The sequence below is a fragment of the Mytilus edulis genome, chromosome 3 (genome assembly GCF_963676685.1).
Source record: "Mytilus edulis chromosome 3, xbMytEdul2.2, whole genome shotgun sequence".
Taxonomy (NCBI): Eukaryota; Metazoa; Mollusca; class Bivalvia; order Mytilida; family Mytilidae; genus Mytilus; species Mytilus edulis.
This window is the reverse complement of record NC_092346.1, coordinates 73,398,983-73,416,346: the sequence shown is the minus strand read 5'-3', so window position 1 is coordinate 73,416,346 and position 17,364 is coordinate 73,398,983. Positions and strand designations below refer to the sequence as shown.

The 17,364-nt window shown below is 31.6% G+C and overlaps 1 protein-coding gene across 3 annotated transcripts in view; it reads left to right on the top strand.

Annotated features, from left to right (window-relative positions):
• The first annotated feature begins 320 nt into the window (after positions 1-320).
• LOC139517382 (uncharacterized) overlaps positions 321-17,364 on the top strand; it is a 33,993-nt gene continuing 16,949 nt past the window's right edge. The window contains exons 1-4 of one of the 3 annotated variants that reach the window (XM_071308365.1): positions 321-409; positions 5,838-5,913; positions 6,675-6,770; positions 12,489-12,596. In XM_071308365.1, coding sequence (XP_071164466.1) covers positions 5,877-5,913; positions 6,675-6,770; positions 12,489-12,596 — 241 coding nt within the window. In that variant the 5' untranslated portion in view covers positions 321-409; positions 5,838-5,876. Of the gene's footprint in view, positions 536-5,837; positions 5,914-6,674; positions 6,771-12,488; positions 12,597-17,364 lie in introns of all 3 variants that reach the window. The other 2 variants (XM_071308366.1, XM_071308367.1) reach the window with 2 other exon arrangements.

Genomic DNA, 17,364 nt, shown 5'->3' with positions numbered 1-17,364 from the left:
ATGAATTGATATTAAGACTACACTTTACTTATTTTTCCATGATAAGTTTGGGTGACATATATTACACAGTAATATTTTATATGTTCATCTGATGGATACCGGTTTTTTTACTATTTATTCACATCTCCACGTTGTTGGAAAGAACGTCATACCTAAAGTAAACAAAAATATTTCTGATATTTATTTTATTTTTACTTTTTACTATTGTCACATAGACCAGGAACATATACATTGTTAAATACCAGCATAAACCTAAGTGTGCGAAACGTGATTCAGGGCGAAACTGCCTGGGGCGAAAAAGAATCGCGCCGAAAGTAGCCAGAGCAACATCGCTTGCTTTTTCCAATAAATGACAGACAAAACTAGAGAGATACGAATAAGCGTTTTGTAAATCTGAAACGCACTGCAGGTATTGTGTTGACACTAAAACAGCAGCTATTATAGATTACAGGTTGTCCTCTTTACACGTCCAAAGAAACAAAGACATTAACCACATACACTTATTATGTGACTGTGAAATTGTGGTCGCCACAGTGTCAGTTTCATTATTACAGATCGCAACTGTACCATATCTTCATAATCTTCAATCTGTCAGATTTTCTGTGACGTTATTCTTCTTTCCACTGTTCTAATACGGGATTGTTTTATGCTTTGATGTCTTTCTTTGCAAACATTGCTGATGTATATGCTCCCCTTTAAAGTTCATCATAAAGTATATAAAGATACTCCTAACTGGTGTTTTTTTACATTCCAAGACCACAGGGGCTTGTTACAATTGCCGGGTTTACTATCCATACGAACCCCTAAAAAAACTGAAATAAGTAGTTTGTATGTATTTAACATGATGGAAAAAATATTTTGAAAATTTTACTTTGCCAAGGTATACACCTTATCGCTAATCCCGGCTGACCCGTCCGCTTGAACTTTTGACGTCAACAACAATCACTTTTCCATTGTTGCGTCAGATGTTTTTTTTTATGACGTCAAAATTTTACGGGAACCTGTGTGATTTCCAGCAATGGCGGACAAATAGCGATAAGGTGTATTTTGACCCCCCTGTGGTATATTGAACCCCCTACTATAGACCTTGAATTTCAAAAATTCTATCTTTTCTAACTCCCTAACATAGTAATAATACTCTTAAAGGGAAACTTCGCAAAAAAATCAAAAATTGATATTATATCCATTCTGTATAAAAATGATCAAATTTATAGATATTAAAGTTTTATTCCGCTAAATAAGAGATCACCATCAATTTTAAATTTTGTGTATCAGTTCTTTGCTCTCCGCCATCTTGTCACCTTCTCCGATGAAAAATCCCGATATGTCTATAAACCGCAAAGGAACAAAACTACAGTAAACGATGTAGTCGTAATTGCGTGTCGATATCTTGTCAATTGTACGGTTGTTTTATCTGACTGACTAACTTGATACGGAAAATGGTCTTATATTTTTAAATAACCATATAGTCTGTTATTTTTAAACTGATAATATTGTAATTAGTTAAAAAGTCAAAGTTCAAATCATAAATAAGTGTTCCGTGGAAATTGTTTTCGAAAATCTAATTCGTTCATAATTCTTTCAAGTAATAAACTTTATTTAAATAAATTCGGATCTTCCCTCATCTGATCACCAGCATGGCTAAAGGTATTACTCCCAAAGGTATTGGAAGGGGTGTAAGGTGACACGTCCAGGTATTCAATCGATTTCCTGTCCGGCGGGCTTGCAAGTTCATGCATCGTTTCACTTCTGTAGGTATTGATCAGTGTACACGACCGTTACTTATAACTTTCCGATTTTGAACTATCAGGTGCATGTATAATATACATATTTGTCTTGCGTGTCCGAAAGTGATATAATATACTAGTCATTACTGAACTCATACGCTTGTTTATAAATAACATTTCTGGTGTAAAGAATATTATTTATAAAAAAAAAATAATACAAAAAAAAAAATTGAAGAAATACAAATCTATTTACATATTTTTCCAAGGGTTAATTTGGGAAAATGTAATATATACTCGTTGTCAATAGTTTAGGACAGATTGGAACATACCAGAATTATTGATTTAAAAAAAATGTGCGCACTTGTCGACGATTCGTGTATACATACGCCTGGGTAGAAAGTTACGGAACTATAGTCAGTAGCACAATTTAAAATATGTATACATGTATACATTGAACATAAGAAAGAAACATACATTTTGTGTAAATTGTGGTAAAAGTTTTGTAAATAGACTAGTCCACGTATGCCAACAGTATGTAATCAACGAATTCGATAGACTATTGTATACCAAAAGAAAAAGAAGAAAAAAAAGAAACAATTTGATTTAAATACAGGTCAATTTATAACTTGCTTTGGTTCATCGAAGTTAAGAACATAGTAAACTCACAGATTTATATATCAATTAGATTGTTCTCGAATAAAGGACGAAATTCGTCTTCATCACAATTGTTCCAACATTCATGTAAAATATATGCAACTGGACGTACACTAATAATCCCCAAGGGATGTGAATATTTTCTAGGAAAACTATTGAGTATCAATTTCGGGATTTATTTTCTTTCTTGATATTCAATGACAGCAATTTAAAGAATAAACTGCTTGTCGGATATTTGTCCGCTTTAGGGGTATTCTTGCAAGTTGAACAGACTTATTATAACATTCAAAAATAGGGAAAGATAACATTAAATTCGTTGTCTTTTAATTTTAAACATCGTTGGTCAAATAGTTATTTAAGTATATATATACGTTGGGAGACGACGATTATTATGGTAGTCTCAGATTTTAATAAGGACGTTCCCGATTATGAATAAATTTGGTTGACGTTTTTCACACTTGAAAAGCATATCTATTCGTAATTTTTCGATTCCATTCCAATACAAAAGTATTTTTTCTTTATTCGTACATATTATATTCCGCTTCGGTAAAGTTATCTTCAGATAGTTTCATATATTAATTAATACATGGCTTTCAAAAGTCTAAATGTAAAAATATAAAACAACACGTTTAATAATTTATTGCGTCCGAAGCGCTTTTCTGAATTTACCTTCATCAGGAACGCTCAAAGCCAAACATTTGAAATCCGAAGATGTATAAGTACCGAAAATCGTTGAAGAGCTATATGTTAAAAATACCTAAAATAAATAGCCAAATTCATCTAAAGCCAACTTTGCCTGAGGGAGTTGAAACCTTAGCTTCATAATAATTTCAAAATTTATAAACGGACAATTTTAGTAAAGTTTGTTTAATCATGTCAGTACCGAAGCACTGACTACTGAGCTGATGATACCCTCGGGGACTGATAGTCCACCAGCAGAGGTATCGACCCAGTGATGTAAAAATATAAAACAACACGTTTAATAATTTATTGCGTCCGAAGCGCTTTTCTGGATTTACCTTCATGTAAGTGTTCTCGTACATTTTTTCGCCTAATAAAGACAAATAAAAATGATTTAGTAAAGCTATTTCTAATTTCTAAGTCCCCCTTTTTTATGAGACATAAATCAAGGACAAGACTTGTATATCATTTCATTCTGACATATGCATTAAGTTTCCCGTCTTTAACCGAAAATTGTGTATTTCTTAGTAAATTAACTTATTTGAATTCAAATAAATAATAGCACCAAATATAATTAAATAATTCCACGGCGACCAATTTTTATTTGTCACCAACTTGAATATGTATTTTTAATGTGTGTATATTAAATGCTCCCACTGATCCGAATAGACAGTCACACCTGGCAAGGTGTGCCCTAGAGGCGTGGTTAAATACCGAAGTGCAAATAACAATTTACCTTTCAACAAGCCATCTACGAGTATTGCCACAGAACCGTGAATACACACATCGTATAACCCTAGTCATAGCAGAGATAGTAAAAGGTCAATAATAGTACACCAACATATTGTCTTTACAGATTATTGTACTTTAATTTGTTCACCTTATCAGTCCGAAAATGCATTTATTAAAAATAAATTTATAACTTTTTGTGTTGTCTACAAAAATAATTCGAATATATACGTTTAACATAGATAATTTATCTCACGAATGAGTACAATTGAACGTCTATGCGTTTTATCTTCTTATTATCGGATGGTTATTAGATAAAGCATAAGTCATCGGCGCGCTTACGATTACGTTAAAATATGATTAAAAACCAAGACTTTTAATGATTGTATTTTAAATCCCGGCATGCAAAAATCAGGAGAAAACGTCACGACCTACAGGAAGTAGTTGATATTTTTTCATTAATTATTGAATTTCTCCTTTATTACTGCACATATAGCGATAAAACTTTGTGAATATATATATTATGTCATAATGAACATATTTAAACCATAAGTAAAAAATCGTGAATTTTCCCTTTAACAAGTAGTTTGTATGTATTTAACATGATGGAAAAAATATTTTGAAAATTTTACTTTGCCATGGTATTTTGACCCCCCTGTGGTATGTATATTGAACCCCCTACTATAGACCTTGAATTTCAAAAATTCTATCTTTTCTAACTCCCTAACATAGAAATAATACTCTAACAAGTAGTTTGTACATGTATGTATTTAACATGATAGAAAAGATGTTTTGAAAATTTTACATAGCCATGGTATTTTGAACCCCCTGTGGTATATTCATGATATTGAACCCCCTACTAAAAACCTCAAATTAAGAAAGTTTTAAATTGAAAACATTACAATATTGTTATTATTAGATGAACAATTTGATCATTAAATTATAAATAATAACTTTAACTGTTTCATTTAAACTAATTAAATTAAACTAACACATTATAACCATATATAATTACACCAGGTACGAAACGTCTCAGTTACAAATCAACGTAGTTACAAATCGACCAGGTCATGCAGTTACGAAACGACCAGGTTACGTAACGACATGAATTCATTTCAAGTTTCCTGCATCTCATACATTCATATATATATATATATATGTGATCAGCAAGAGGATCATACTGATTGTTAAAAGAAAAGTTGAATTCATACAATGTAGTGAGCGGTGAGCTTGTTTAGTACCGGGTACATGTATTATATTGTCTAAACTCTTGATCAGGTTTTTGATTTTCATCTGAGCCTAAGGAACCATAAAGAGGATTGAAAATTGAGAATCAAAAGATTTTGCTATTTTCTGGGATGCTATTTAAAATTTGAGGGGAAAAACTGCTCAGTAGTATAAATGTATTCCTGAACATCTTCTGTTTGTGGGTTTCTATATCAATTTCATGTACAAATTCAGAGTCAGTTTTATGTCATTTCTTGTACTTTGGTCTTGTACATATGCAGCTGGTCCACTTAATTTTTATACGACTGCTAAAATTATAAAAGTTTTGGTTGTATCTAAGGTATCACATTGTCGTCATCATCATCAGTTTCGTCCGAAGACAGATGATTCTCAGATAATAACTTAAGTATAAGTAAATAGAAATCAATACAATTTAAATACAAAGTTTATTTATCCACAAAAGGAAGGTGGGGAGTAATTTTGGGGGTTATCATCCCAACTGTTTAGGGGCAATAAAGGGGCCCAAATACGCATTTTTGTAGTTTTCAGGCAATAACTTGTGTTAATGCTTATTATTTGAGACCTCTGAAGAATCAAGTTAAGGATATTTTGACGAAACACATTAAAAATTTTAACCAATTTTACGCTAACGGTAGACGAAAATAACTGTTTGACACTTGACAGAAGAGGGCATTCATATCCTCATTCATACTATCAGGAGAATGGAGAATTAGAAATTTTTGATTTATAAACTTTATTGATCATTTAAAATAACTTAATTGTCTAATAATTTGCATTTGCATATATATATATTTTCAGTTGGATCAGATTTACACCAAAATAGAAAAATGTTAGATTATGGAAAAAGATTCCTCCAGTTCTTGCTCTAAAGAAGGTAATATTGTAACAATGAACTTAACATTAAAAAAATACTAAACTACTGTGAATTCAGAAATTATTGCAAGGTTTTTATTTATGCAAATAATATTGAAACAATAAGAATCATCATTCTGATATCTAATACATATATAAATCTGTATACAGGGTTTCTACAAGTTCTAGAAATCACAATGGTTAATCTCACATTTTTGTTCATTCTTCATTAATGTTCTTCAAAAAATTGCAATAATAAATGAATGCAATAATTTCTAAAATTACAGTTTTGAAAAAAACATTATATAGTGTAACAATACATGTAGTGTTTTCATTCTTACAATTTTTTTATGATGAGTGAATAATTTGTGTAGTTCATAGATAATTTTCTTATTTTCAACTAAACATACATGACATAGTAGCAACAATATTTAATGTACATGATGTAATAGGTCATTCTCCTGTCAGAAAATGAGACCATGTGTCCCTTATATCATTTATACTATTTTAAAAATGTGATACAGTCATGACAGTTATTTACCACCATTGCACATGCATAATACATAAACAAATATAACAGGAATTACCAAAAAATATTTGACAGTACAAAGCAAACCACAAAAACCACCTACCAACATGATCAACGACTCCTTCAAAACAAACAACACATGGTAGTCTGACTTGGAAGGGCCACAAATGTAATGCATGTATATAAAGTTAAATAGACATATAACATAAAGTGTATAACCAGATAACACTTATTTTGTCTTTTACATGTTTTAGAAACTAAAACCTCGACATTATTAACATTGTTGAGGAATCCAACAAGTGTTCCTAATAGCAAAGGTCAAAAGGCTGACGAGATACAGAATCAGACAGGTAATAAATTTATTGCCATTCATTGTCTAATCAGGTGGTCCGAGACCACCATTGTCGTCCCTTGATTTTCGTTGTTCACAAATATAGTCCCTAGTGTTGACAGTGGGTTACATGCCATTAATTTTTATACCCCTTCCAAATTTATTTCTCCATGTTTAATGCCTCAAATTGCAAGTAGGGGGGTGAAATTACACTGTAAAAGAATTTGGGTCTAGAATTTTAAATGAAAGTAGTGGTCCAGCTGAAAAAGGTTTAAAATTAGCACTTCGGAAGCTGTCAAAAGATTTCAAGACACCCTAAACATAAAATTGTCCATATTTTGAGTTAGAGACGATGAAGTTTTCTAAAATTTTGATATAATTTGTCCAAAAAGTAGTACAACACACTAAAAGTTTCTTTGAGAAAGCGCAGGTGGGATTTTTTTTATTTTCATTTATGTTCTAAAAGAAATGCACTACGAAATAATTGTGGTCTCGGACCAGGTGAGAAAAGTGAAAATAGCCAAGGTTAAAGAGGTGTTAAAAAGCTACCTGGTATGTAAAAAATAGATTAAATTAGGAACAAAGTTTTTTTAGGCATGCCATTAGCAGATGATACCTGTATACATGTTTATTCCATGTGTCTTAAGCAATTTTTTTAAGTCATTGGATTTGTTTGGTATCAAATTCTCAGTTTACTTGTTATACCAGTAGCTAGATAAATGGTTATATTGAATTACTTATAGATATATGTATATGTTCTGGACCATATGAGTATTTGGACCATACACGTATGGTCATGACCATATGCATATACTCATATGGTCCGACTGTACGTGTATGGTCGGACCATATGAGTATATAAACTTGTTTGGTTATTAACGGGCCGGACCATTTGAGTATTTGGACCATATAGGTTTTTTATACGACCGCAAATTTTGAAAAAATTTTCGTCGTATATTGCTATCACGTTGGCGTCGTCTGCGTCGTCGTCCGAATACTTTTAGTTTTCGCACTCTAACTTTAGTAAAAGTGAATAGAAATCTATGAAATTTTAACACAAGGTTTATGACCACAAAAGGAAGGTTGGGATTGATTTTGGGAGTTTTAGTCCCAACATTTTAGGAATTAGGGGCCAAAAAGGGCCCAAATAAGCATTTTCTTGGTTTTCGCACTATAACTTTAGTTTAAGTAAATAGAAATCTATGAAATTTTGACATAAGGTTTATGACCACAAAAGAAAGGTTGGGATTGATTTTGGGAGTTTTGGTTCCAACAGTTTAGGAATTAAGGGCCAAAAAAGGGCCCAAATAAGCATTATTCTTGGTTTTCGCACAATAACTTTAGTTTAAGTAAATAGAAATCAATGAAATTTAAACACAATGTTTATGACCACAAAAGGAAGGTTGGTATTGATTTTGGGAGTTTAGGTCCCAACAGTTTAGGAATTAGGGGCCAAAAAGGGACCCAAATAAGCATTTTTTTTTGGTTTTCGCACCATAACTTTAGTATAAGTAAATAGAAATCTATGAAATTTAAACACAAGGTTTATGACCATAAAAGGAAGGTTGGTAAAGATTTTGGGAGTTTTGGTCCCAACAGTTTAGGAATAAAGGGCCCAAAGGGTCCAGATTTAAACTTTGTTTGATTTTATCAAAAATTGAATAATTGGGGTTCTTTGATATGCCGAATCTAACTGTGTATGTAGATTTTTAATTTTTGGTCCCGTTTTCAAATTGGTCTACATTAAGGTCCAAAGGGTCCAAAATTAAACTTAGTTTGATTTTAACAAAAATTGAATCCTTGGGGTTCTTTGATATGCTGAATCTAAAAATGTACTTAGATTTTTTATTATTGGCCCAGTTTTCAAGTTGGTCCAAATCGGGGTCCAAAATTAAACTTTGTTTGATTTCATCAAAAATTGAATAATTGGGGTTCTTTGATATGCCAAATCTAGCTGTGTATGTAGATTCTTAATTTTTGGTCCCGTTTTAAAATTGGTTTACATTAACGTCCAAAGGGTCCAAAATTAAACTAAGTTTGATTTTAACAAAAATTGAATTATTGGGCTTCTGTGATATGCTGAATCTAAACATGTACTTAGATTTTTGATTACGGGCCCAGTTTTCAAGTTGGTCCAAATCAGGATCCAAAATTATTATATTAAGTATTGTGCAATAGCAAGAAATTTTCAATTACACAGTATTCAGCAATAGCAAGAAATCTTCAATTGCACAGTATTGTGCAATAGCAAGAAATCTTCAATTGCACAGTATTGTGCAATAGCAAATATTTTCAATTGCACAGTATTCCACAATAGCAAGAAATATCTAATTGCACAATATTGTGCAATAGCAAGAAATTCCAATTGGATTTCAATTGGAGGTATCTTTCTTTGTCCAGAATAGTAGTTGAATCAACTTAAATCATTGTTTTATACAATATACAATGTATATTCACTTTTACTACCAACTGATAGATTAAAACAATCTTTACCATTCAGTGATAACAAGCACTTTTTTTACATTTTAATATTTTATGATGTATTTAAATGAGTAGTTATTGTTGCAAACTTCATTAGAAATTTGAATTGAGATCAGTTTTGAAATAAGGGAAAGGGGGATGCGAAAAAAAAATTTGAGGGTCAATTTTTTTCATTTCAGATTTCATAAATAAAAAGAAAATTTCTTCAAACATTTTTTTGAGAGGATTAATATTCAACAGCATAGTGAATTGCTCAAAGGCAAACATTTTTTTCAAGTTCATTAGACCACATTCATTCTGTGTCAGAAACCTATGCTGTGTCAACTACTTAGTATTTAATCACAATCCAAATTTAGAGCTGAATCCAGCTTGAATGTTGTGTCCATACTTGCCCCAACCGTTCAGGGTTCAATCTCTGCGGTCGTATAAAGCTGCGCCCTGCGTGGATCTGGTTTCAAATATGTATTAGAACCGTTTCAACAATTCAATAAACTTTATAACTCAAAGGCTACATAAACATGAAATATTGATGCCATAGTTAGTTTTCATCGCTACTTGTATTCTTGTATTGATAAGCAGGGTGAAATTTATTTCCACACGGTACTAGTCGCCATACCATAACTTTTCTGCATTAGCTCGTCTTGGTTGTGTATGATCCTTCGCAGTTACACTTTTTGCTTTAGAGTGAAAAATTAACCTTCTCAGCAGCTTTGTTCAGTGACAAACGAGGTCTTGATAATTCCAAAATGGTTCTTTTTTAGAAGTTTTGGAAAATATTATTTCCAAGTCGACATGTTGCCATTCAAGCGTAATAAAAATTGACAATTAGGTATAAACAGAGTAAAATAAAATTTGCGAAACTGCTTATTTTTATTTAGTTTATCAATATATAATATAATAAAATGACCTTTGATTTCGTCTTTTTGATGAAGTGACAACTAGAAGAGTCAAACCTTATGAAGAGTTGGTATGAACTGTATAAACTTATTAATTACCCCGACCATACGCGTACGGTCGGACCATATGCATATGGTCGGACCATATGAGTATTATTAGTTACATAGTGTGCTAGAGACCTAATACTGTATATATGGGGTCAGTAAATTCCATATGGGGTGAGAGCGAAGCTTGAATCCTCATATGAAATTTACTGACCCCATATATACCGTATTATGTCACTAGCACACTATGTAACGAATTTATCTTACCGACTATCTTAATGGGTGAAATTTAGACTAGTGACCTATCAAAATGAGCAAGTCTTCAATACTGTTAGCATTAAGAAACTAATTCCATTGATCCTACAAAAACAGATGACAATAAGAACAACTTGTAAGGTTTAAATGTGTTTTATGAATTTATTTCCATCTTAATCATCAATTTCTTCGTCTGTTGAAACGTTTAAGATTTATTTCCAGTACCGTTTTAATTTTATAAAGGGACTTAACACCACTACTTACCGTGTATGAAATAAGCCCCGCCTCCCTACTAACCTAATATCAAATATACATGGTTTGCACGCGATGCTTTTAATCAATCATATTCCTAGAAATGTATAGGAGGTAAGATAAAAACCCATACGGTCATGACCATACGCGTATGGTCCAAATACTCATATGGTCCAGAACATATATATATGTTAGATGAATAGGATTACAAAATATCATGCAAATCATGACAGCAAAATATTTCATTGGGTTACAGGCTGTTGTTTTTATCTAAATATTAACAAAAAGATACCAAGATAAGACTATTTTGTCAGTGTTTATGTTGTACAGTAAAGTGCCCATTTGTAAGATACAAATTCTGATAACTTTCAGACTAATGTCTAATGAAAGTGTAGAGGATGATATTTATAGAATTGTGTGATTGCGTGCATATATAATTGCAGAGTTTTATTATTGCGATTTCTAAAATTGTGCATACAGGTCTATATTTCAGTTATCATAACGGGAGTTCTAATTATTACAATTTTCACCAAGTTCCATTATTCTCATTAATATAAACTTGCAATAATTTCTGAATTTACAGTATCTATTCTTATAAGCCTGTTTTTACAGGACATTGGGTTTTAATTTTTCTTTTGTGTTTATTTTCTCTATTCTATATTTTGTCATTATATATCATTAAGAATTGATAATAATCATTGTAATAAATTGTTTGTAATTATACTGCTCTCTTAGGGCATCTTTGATTGACAATAAAAATATTGTATTTGTATTGTATTGTATTTTGGTGTACCATTGTCTGTCTGTCCATCCGTTTTGTCTGTCGTCAACATGTTGGACAATAACTGAAAAAACGCTTTTAACAATTTGCATGAAAGTTTATTGAAACTTTGGTGACTTGTTTATATCTATTGACGTAAGCTCCCTTTTGTTTTTAATAAATTTGAAATTTTACGTTTCCGAATTATTTATTAAAAAAAGGTGGATTTTCCAGTTTTCGACACTTAATAATACTTTCACCAATTTACAAGAAATGTTGGTGAATTGTTTATATCAATTGTGATGAGCTCAATTTTGATTTTAATTTTTTTTCCGAGTTATAGGGTTTTATTCATTAGAAAAAGAGATTTACCAGTTTTCGTACAATAACTTAAAAACACTTTCACCAATTTACAAGAAACTTTGAATTAAGCTCTCAATGGATTTTTATAAATTTTACATTTTATGTTTTATAGTTATGTGATTTTATTCATAAAAAAAGGGGGGATTTTCCAGTTTTCGTACAACGCTTTGAGCAATTATCATAAAACTTTGGTGACTAATTTATATATATCAAGATAACCTCCCTTTAGTTTTTCATGAATTTCATATATTACATTGAGAAGTTATTGAGAACTTTATTCATTGAAAAAGCGAAGGGTGTATTATGTGCTCTCATGGCCCAGCTGTTTATTTATTTTTGCTTAATATCTTGAAAACTATAATCATAATAATGGAAAGACAAAAAATACAGTCTAGCAGAAGGGAGTATCAGGATTAGATTTAGGCTCACATTTAACATGTTTAACATTAAAAATGACACAAAAAAAAGTTATAAATATATATAGATAATGAATATAAGCATTTTTTCTATTCAAAAGTACTTTTGAGAAAGGTGAATTATTGTCTTTTTTTTTCATAAAACCTAAAGACTTTCAAACGTAGGTTTTTTACAGATAAAAGTTTCAACTTTCAAACATTTGTGATTTTTATCAATGCATAGGTGCACTTGTTTTTTGATATTATAAATGTACATCTTCTTTTTCCAGTAACAGAAACATCAACGTTGGTAAAGTTGTTAAAGAACAGTTCCAGTGGTCCATCTGATTTTTCAACAAAGAAGGAACAAAGGGCAGACAAGGCAAACATCCAGACAGGTAATTGATCTTTAAATGACCTTATATCATTTCTGTCAGTCCAATCATTTGGCTGAACTTGTCCTCAGACAGGAAGAGCTGCTGTCATCATTTGGTTGTTAAGTCTTCTCTTAAACCTGTAGAATAAACGAAGTCTATAATCTGTCAGAGAAATAATATTTCCTGACTTGGGAACTTTGTTATTTTTCATTAAAATGTTCAATTTTCTGACTTCTGATTAAAACCTTCTAAATATTCTGTTTTTATCTCACCTGAATTTAAAGGTCAAGTAAGCTGTGTATTCTTATCACTTGGTTTCCACCATCATATGTTAACTTTAACAATAATCTTCTCTGAAACTGCTGGGCCAATTGCAACCAAACTTTTCCCCAATCATCATTTGGTTATCTTGTTTAAAAATTTTGTCATATGATCATGATCTTGCCTTCCAACCATCATTTCTGACATGGCTAAATATAGAACATACAGGGTAGAGTTTATCTCTAAAACCTATATAGAGAAATCCAATAGGGCAAAAATGTTGAGATCTACTAACCGTCCATTTACTTCAAAACCATTATATTTATGACTTCTAGGAATAATTGCCCTTATATGACTAATTTTACCAATTAGTTTTTCAATTTTACCTATTATCTGAAAAACTGCTATAGATATGCATGATAGGAGAACCTTTTAATGCAAAAAGGTTCAGCAAGATAAGATCTACGAATCAATTGAAAAACTGAATTCTTCAGTAGGTGTGGGCTCTGTATCTGAGTGGTCTTAGTAGTCAAATATCTATATTGCTAGCCTGTTAACTCCCTCATGGAACAGGTGCACTCGACTCCAATCTTAATTGACAAAGATTGTCAGTTTTTCCTACTGACTGTTGACAGTTCTCTCAATGCACTCCAGCTTACTCCACCAAAAATAATACCACAACGAAAAAAGACAACAGTGACATTTAAACACCAACCAATTATTCAACCAATTTTCAGAAGGTTATTTTGTCAATTTTATACTTTTTCTAACCCCGTAGCAGTGGATGCATTAAGTTTTACTTTTGTCTGTTGTCTGTTTGCACATAAATTTAGTTTGCTTCCTCTAAATGTTATAAAACTAATACACAATGCTTATTACCGCAAAACACATATCAGGTATCAATTTTGGTGGCATCTTTTTAACTGTTCTAGGGTTATACCCATTTACAAATGGAGAATGTTTTTTTTTCGTTTCTGTTCTCTAACTTAAGTATGTCTTAACTAAATGTTATGACATGTATATATAATGCTTATAACCACAAAACTCAGTTTTAGTTCAAATTTTGGTAGCTCACTTTTACTGTTTTTTGAGTTATGTCCCTTTATAATTTTATATGTTAGTGGGGCCATCACCTGTGTCCCTATGGACATTTATTTTTCTTTTCTTTGGTAAATTGCTTGAAGAATTTTGTGGTAGGTTTGTTTGTTATTATGTAAAAACCAACTTCTGAATGTTGTATATATAGATTTTTTTCTTTTGTAAATTGCTAGAAGAATTTTGTGGTAGGATTGTTATTTATTCTCACAAACCTACCACAAAATTCTTCAAGCAATTTACCAAAAAAAAGAAAAATAAATGTCCATAGGGACACAAGTGATGGCCCCACTAACATATAAAATTATAAAGGGACATAACTCAAAAAACAGTAAAAGTGAGCTACCAAAATTTGAACTAAAACTGAGTTTTGTGGTTATAAGCATTATATATACATGTCATAACATTTAGTTAAGACATACTTAAGTTAGAGAACAGAAACGAAAAACAACATTCTCCATTTGTAAATGAGTATAACCCTAGATTTTTTTTTATAAATACCTTAATATAAAAAAATCTGAGACAAGTGTCTGTAGTTATTATGTAAAAACTAATTTTTGTGAATGCTTTCTATAAAAAAAATTTGATGAAATGAACTCCTTTAAAAACTTATATATGTATATTGTCTTTTAGATTTCTGATTTTGGGCCCAGTTTTCAAATTGGTCAAAATGGGGTCAAAAATTAAACTGTGTTTGATTTCAACATAAATTAAATATATAGGGTTCTTTGAAATGCTGAATCTAAAACTGTATTTATTTTCATTATTAATTAGATAATATCACATTGCGGTCCAAAAGGTCCTAAATTAAACTTTTGTTTAATTTCATCAAAAATTTAAGAGTATTTAGTCATCACATGTTATTTATTATGATTATTGATTCATGAATTTGGGTTATTATATAAATTTTGAGTTATTTCCCTTTAAACAGAAATGAGTATTTTATGAAAAATTTAATTCTTGATATGGTAATTCTTACAATATACTTAGATTTTGAGTATTGGACCATAATATAGCTAGGTAAATGTCTAATTTCAAATATTTCAGTTCTTTTACCACATTCATTTTGTGTCACAAACCTATGCTGGGTCAAATTTTTAATCACAATCCAAATTCAGAGCTGTTATTAGCATAAATGTTGTGTCCATTCTTGCTCAACTGTGCAGTGTTTGACCTCTTCAGGGTATTCTGGTGTCACATTGACAGTCTCTATTTGGTAATTATCTTGAATATTTTAAATGATAAAGATAAAACATAAACATCAAAATTGTTCAGCAAAGAAATATCTTTAAATAAGTTTATATGACCAATGCCAATTGACCCCTCAAGGAGATATTGCCCTTAAGGACAATTTTACTCAATTTGTTTATCATGTTTTCTAACTTAAAAAAAATCTTCTCCTCTGACTCTACTCAACCAATGCAAACCAAACTTAAGCTGAAAGATCCTTAGGGTATCTAAAATAAAGTTTGTGTTTTATTTTCTGTTTCGTCAAAAAACCTGACAGCCAATGATTGCTAAAAATAGAACATAGGGGTATGATGCAGTTTTTGGCTTATATCTCAAACACTAAAGCATTTAGAGCAAATCTGACTGGAGTAAAAATGTTCGTTAGGTCAAGTTCTATCAGCCATGAAATTTTCAAATAAATCTTAACAACCCATTGTTGAGTTGCTGCCACTAAATCGATAATTTTAAGGAAATTTTGCAGTTTTTACACGACCTCTAAAATATTTTGAGTTCATATATTGGTATCATGTCGTCGTTGTCAGCGTCGTCCGAAGACACTTAGTTTCTGGACAATAACTTTAGTTTAAAAGTAAATGGATCTCTATGAAATTTAAACACAAGGTTTGAAACCACAAAAGGTATGTTTGGATTGATTTTGGGGGTTATGGTTCCATCAGTTTAGGAACAAGGGACCCAAAAGGGGTCAAAATAAGTATTTTTCTAGTTTCCAGACAATAACTTGTGTGTAAGTGTATGGATCTTTCGGAAATTGAACCACAAGGTTCCATTCCAAAAAAGGAAGGTTGGGATTGATTTTGGGGGTATGGGCTAATTTGTTTAGGAATTAGGGGCCAAAAGGGGACCAAAATCAATACTTTTCTAATACTTTGTATAAATTGCTTATTTCTTGACCAATTTAAATTCTTGAATTCTTGGGGTTCTGAAATATGCTGAATCTAACTGTGTATTAAGTTTTTGGAATTTGGTCCCCGTTTTTAAATTGGTGCACATGAGATCCAAAGGGTCCAAATTTAAACTTTGGTTGGTTTCATCAAAAATTGAATTATTGAGGTTCTTTAATATGATAAATCCAAACATGTATTTAGATTTTTGGTTTTTGGGGCCCTGTTATCAAATTTGTCTACATCTAATTGAGGTCAAAAGGGTTCAAAATAAAACTTTGTTTGATTCATCAAGAATTGAATTATTGGGGTTGTTTGTTATGCTGAATCTTACTGTGTTTTTAGATTTTTGTCGAGCCTGCAACTTTTGTTGCAGAAAGCTCGACATAGGGATAGTGATCCGGCGGCTACGGCGGCGGCGTTAGCTCACTTCTTAAAAGCTTTATATTTTAGAAGGTGGAAGACCTGGATGCTTCATACTTTGTATATAGATGCTTCATGTTACGAAGTTTCCAGCAGTCACATGTCCAATGTCCTTGACCTCATTTTCATGGTTCAGTGACCACTTGAAAAAAAAGTTCAGATTTTTTGTAATGTTGAATTCTCTCTTATTATAAGTAATAGGATAACTATATTTGATATGTGCGTACCTTGAAAGGTCCTCATGTCTGTCAGACAGTTTTCACTTGACCTTGACCTCATTTCATGGATCAGTGAACAAGGTTAAGTTTTGGTGGTCAAGTCCATATCTCAGATACTACAAGCAATAGGGCTAGTATATTCGGTGTATGGAAGGACTGTAAGGTGTACATGTCCAACTGGCAGGTGTCATCTGACCTTGACCTCATTTTCATGGTTCAGTGGTTATAGTTAAATTTTTGTGTATTGGGCTGTTTTTCTCATACCATATGCAATAGGTCTACTATATTTGTTGTATGGAATGATTGTTAAGTGTACATGTCTAGCGGGCAGATGTCATGTGACCTTGACCTCATTTTCATGGTTCAGTGGTCAAAGTTAAGTTTTTGAGTTTTGGTCTTTTTATCTAATGCTATATTCCATAGGTCAACTATATTTGGTGTATGGAAATATTTTATGATCTTTATGTCAGTCGAGCAGGTTTTATTTAACCATGACCTCATTTTCACGGTTCATTGCACAGTGTTAAGTTTTTGTGTTTTGGTCTATTTTTCTTAAACTATAAGTAATGTGTCAACTATATATGTTGTATAGAAGCATTGTTAGCTGTACCTGTCTGCCTGGCATGGTTCATCTGACCTGGACCTCTTTTTCAAGGTTCA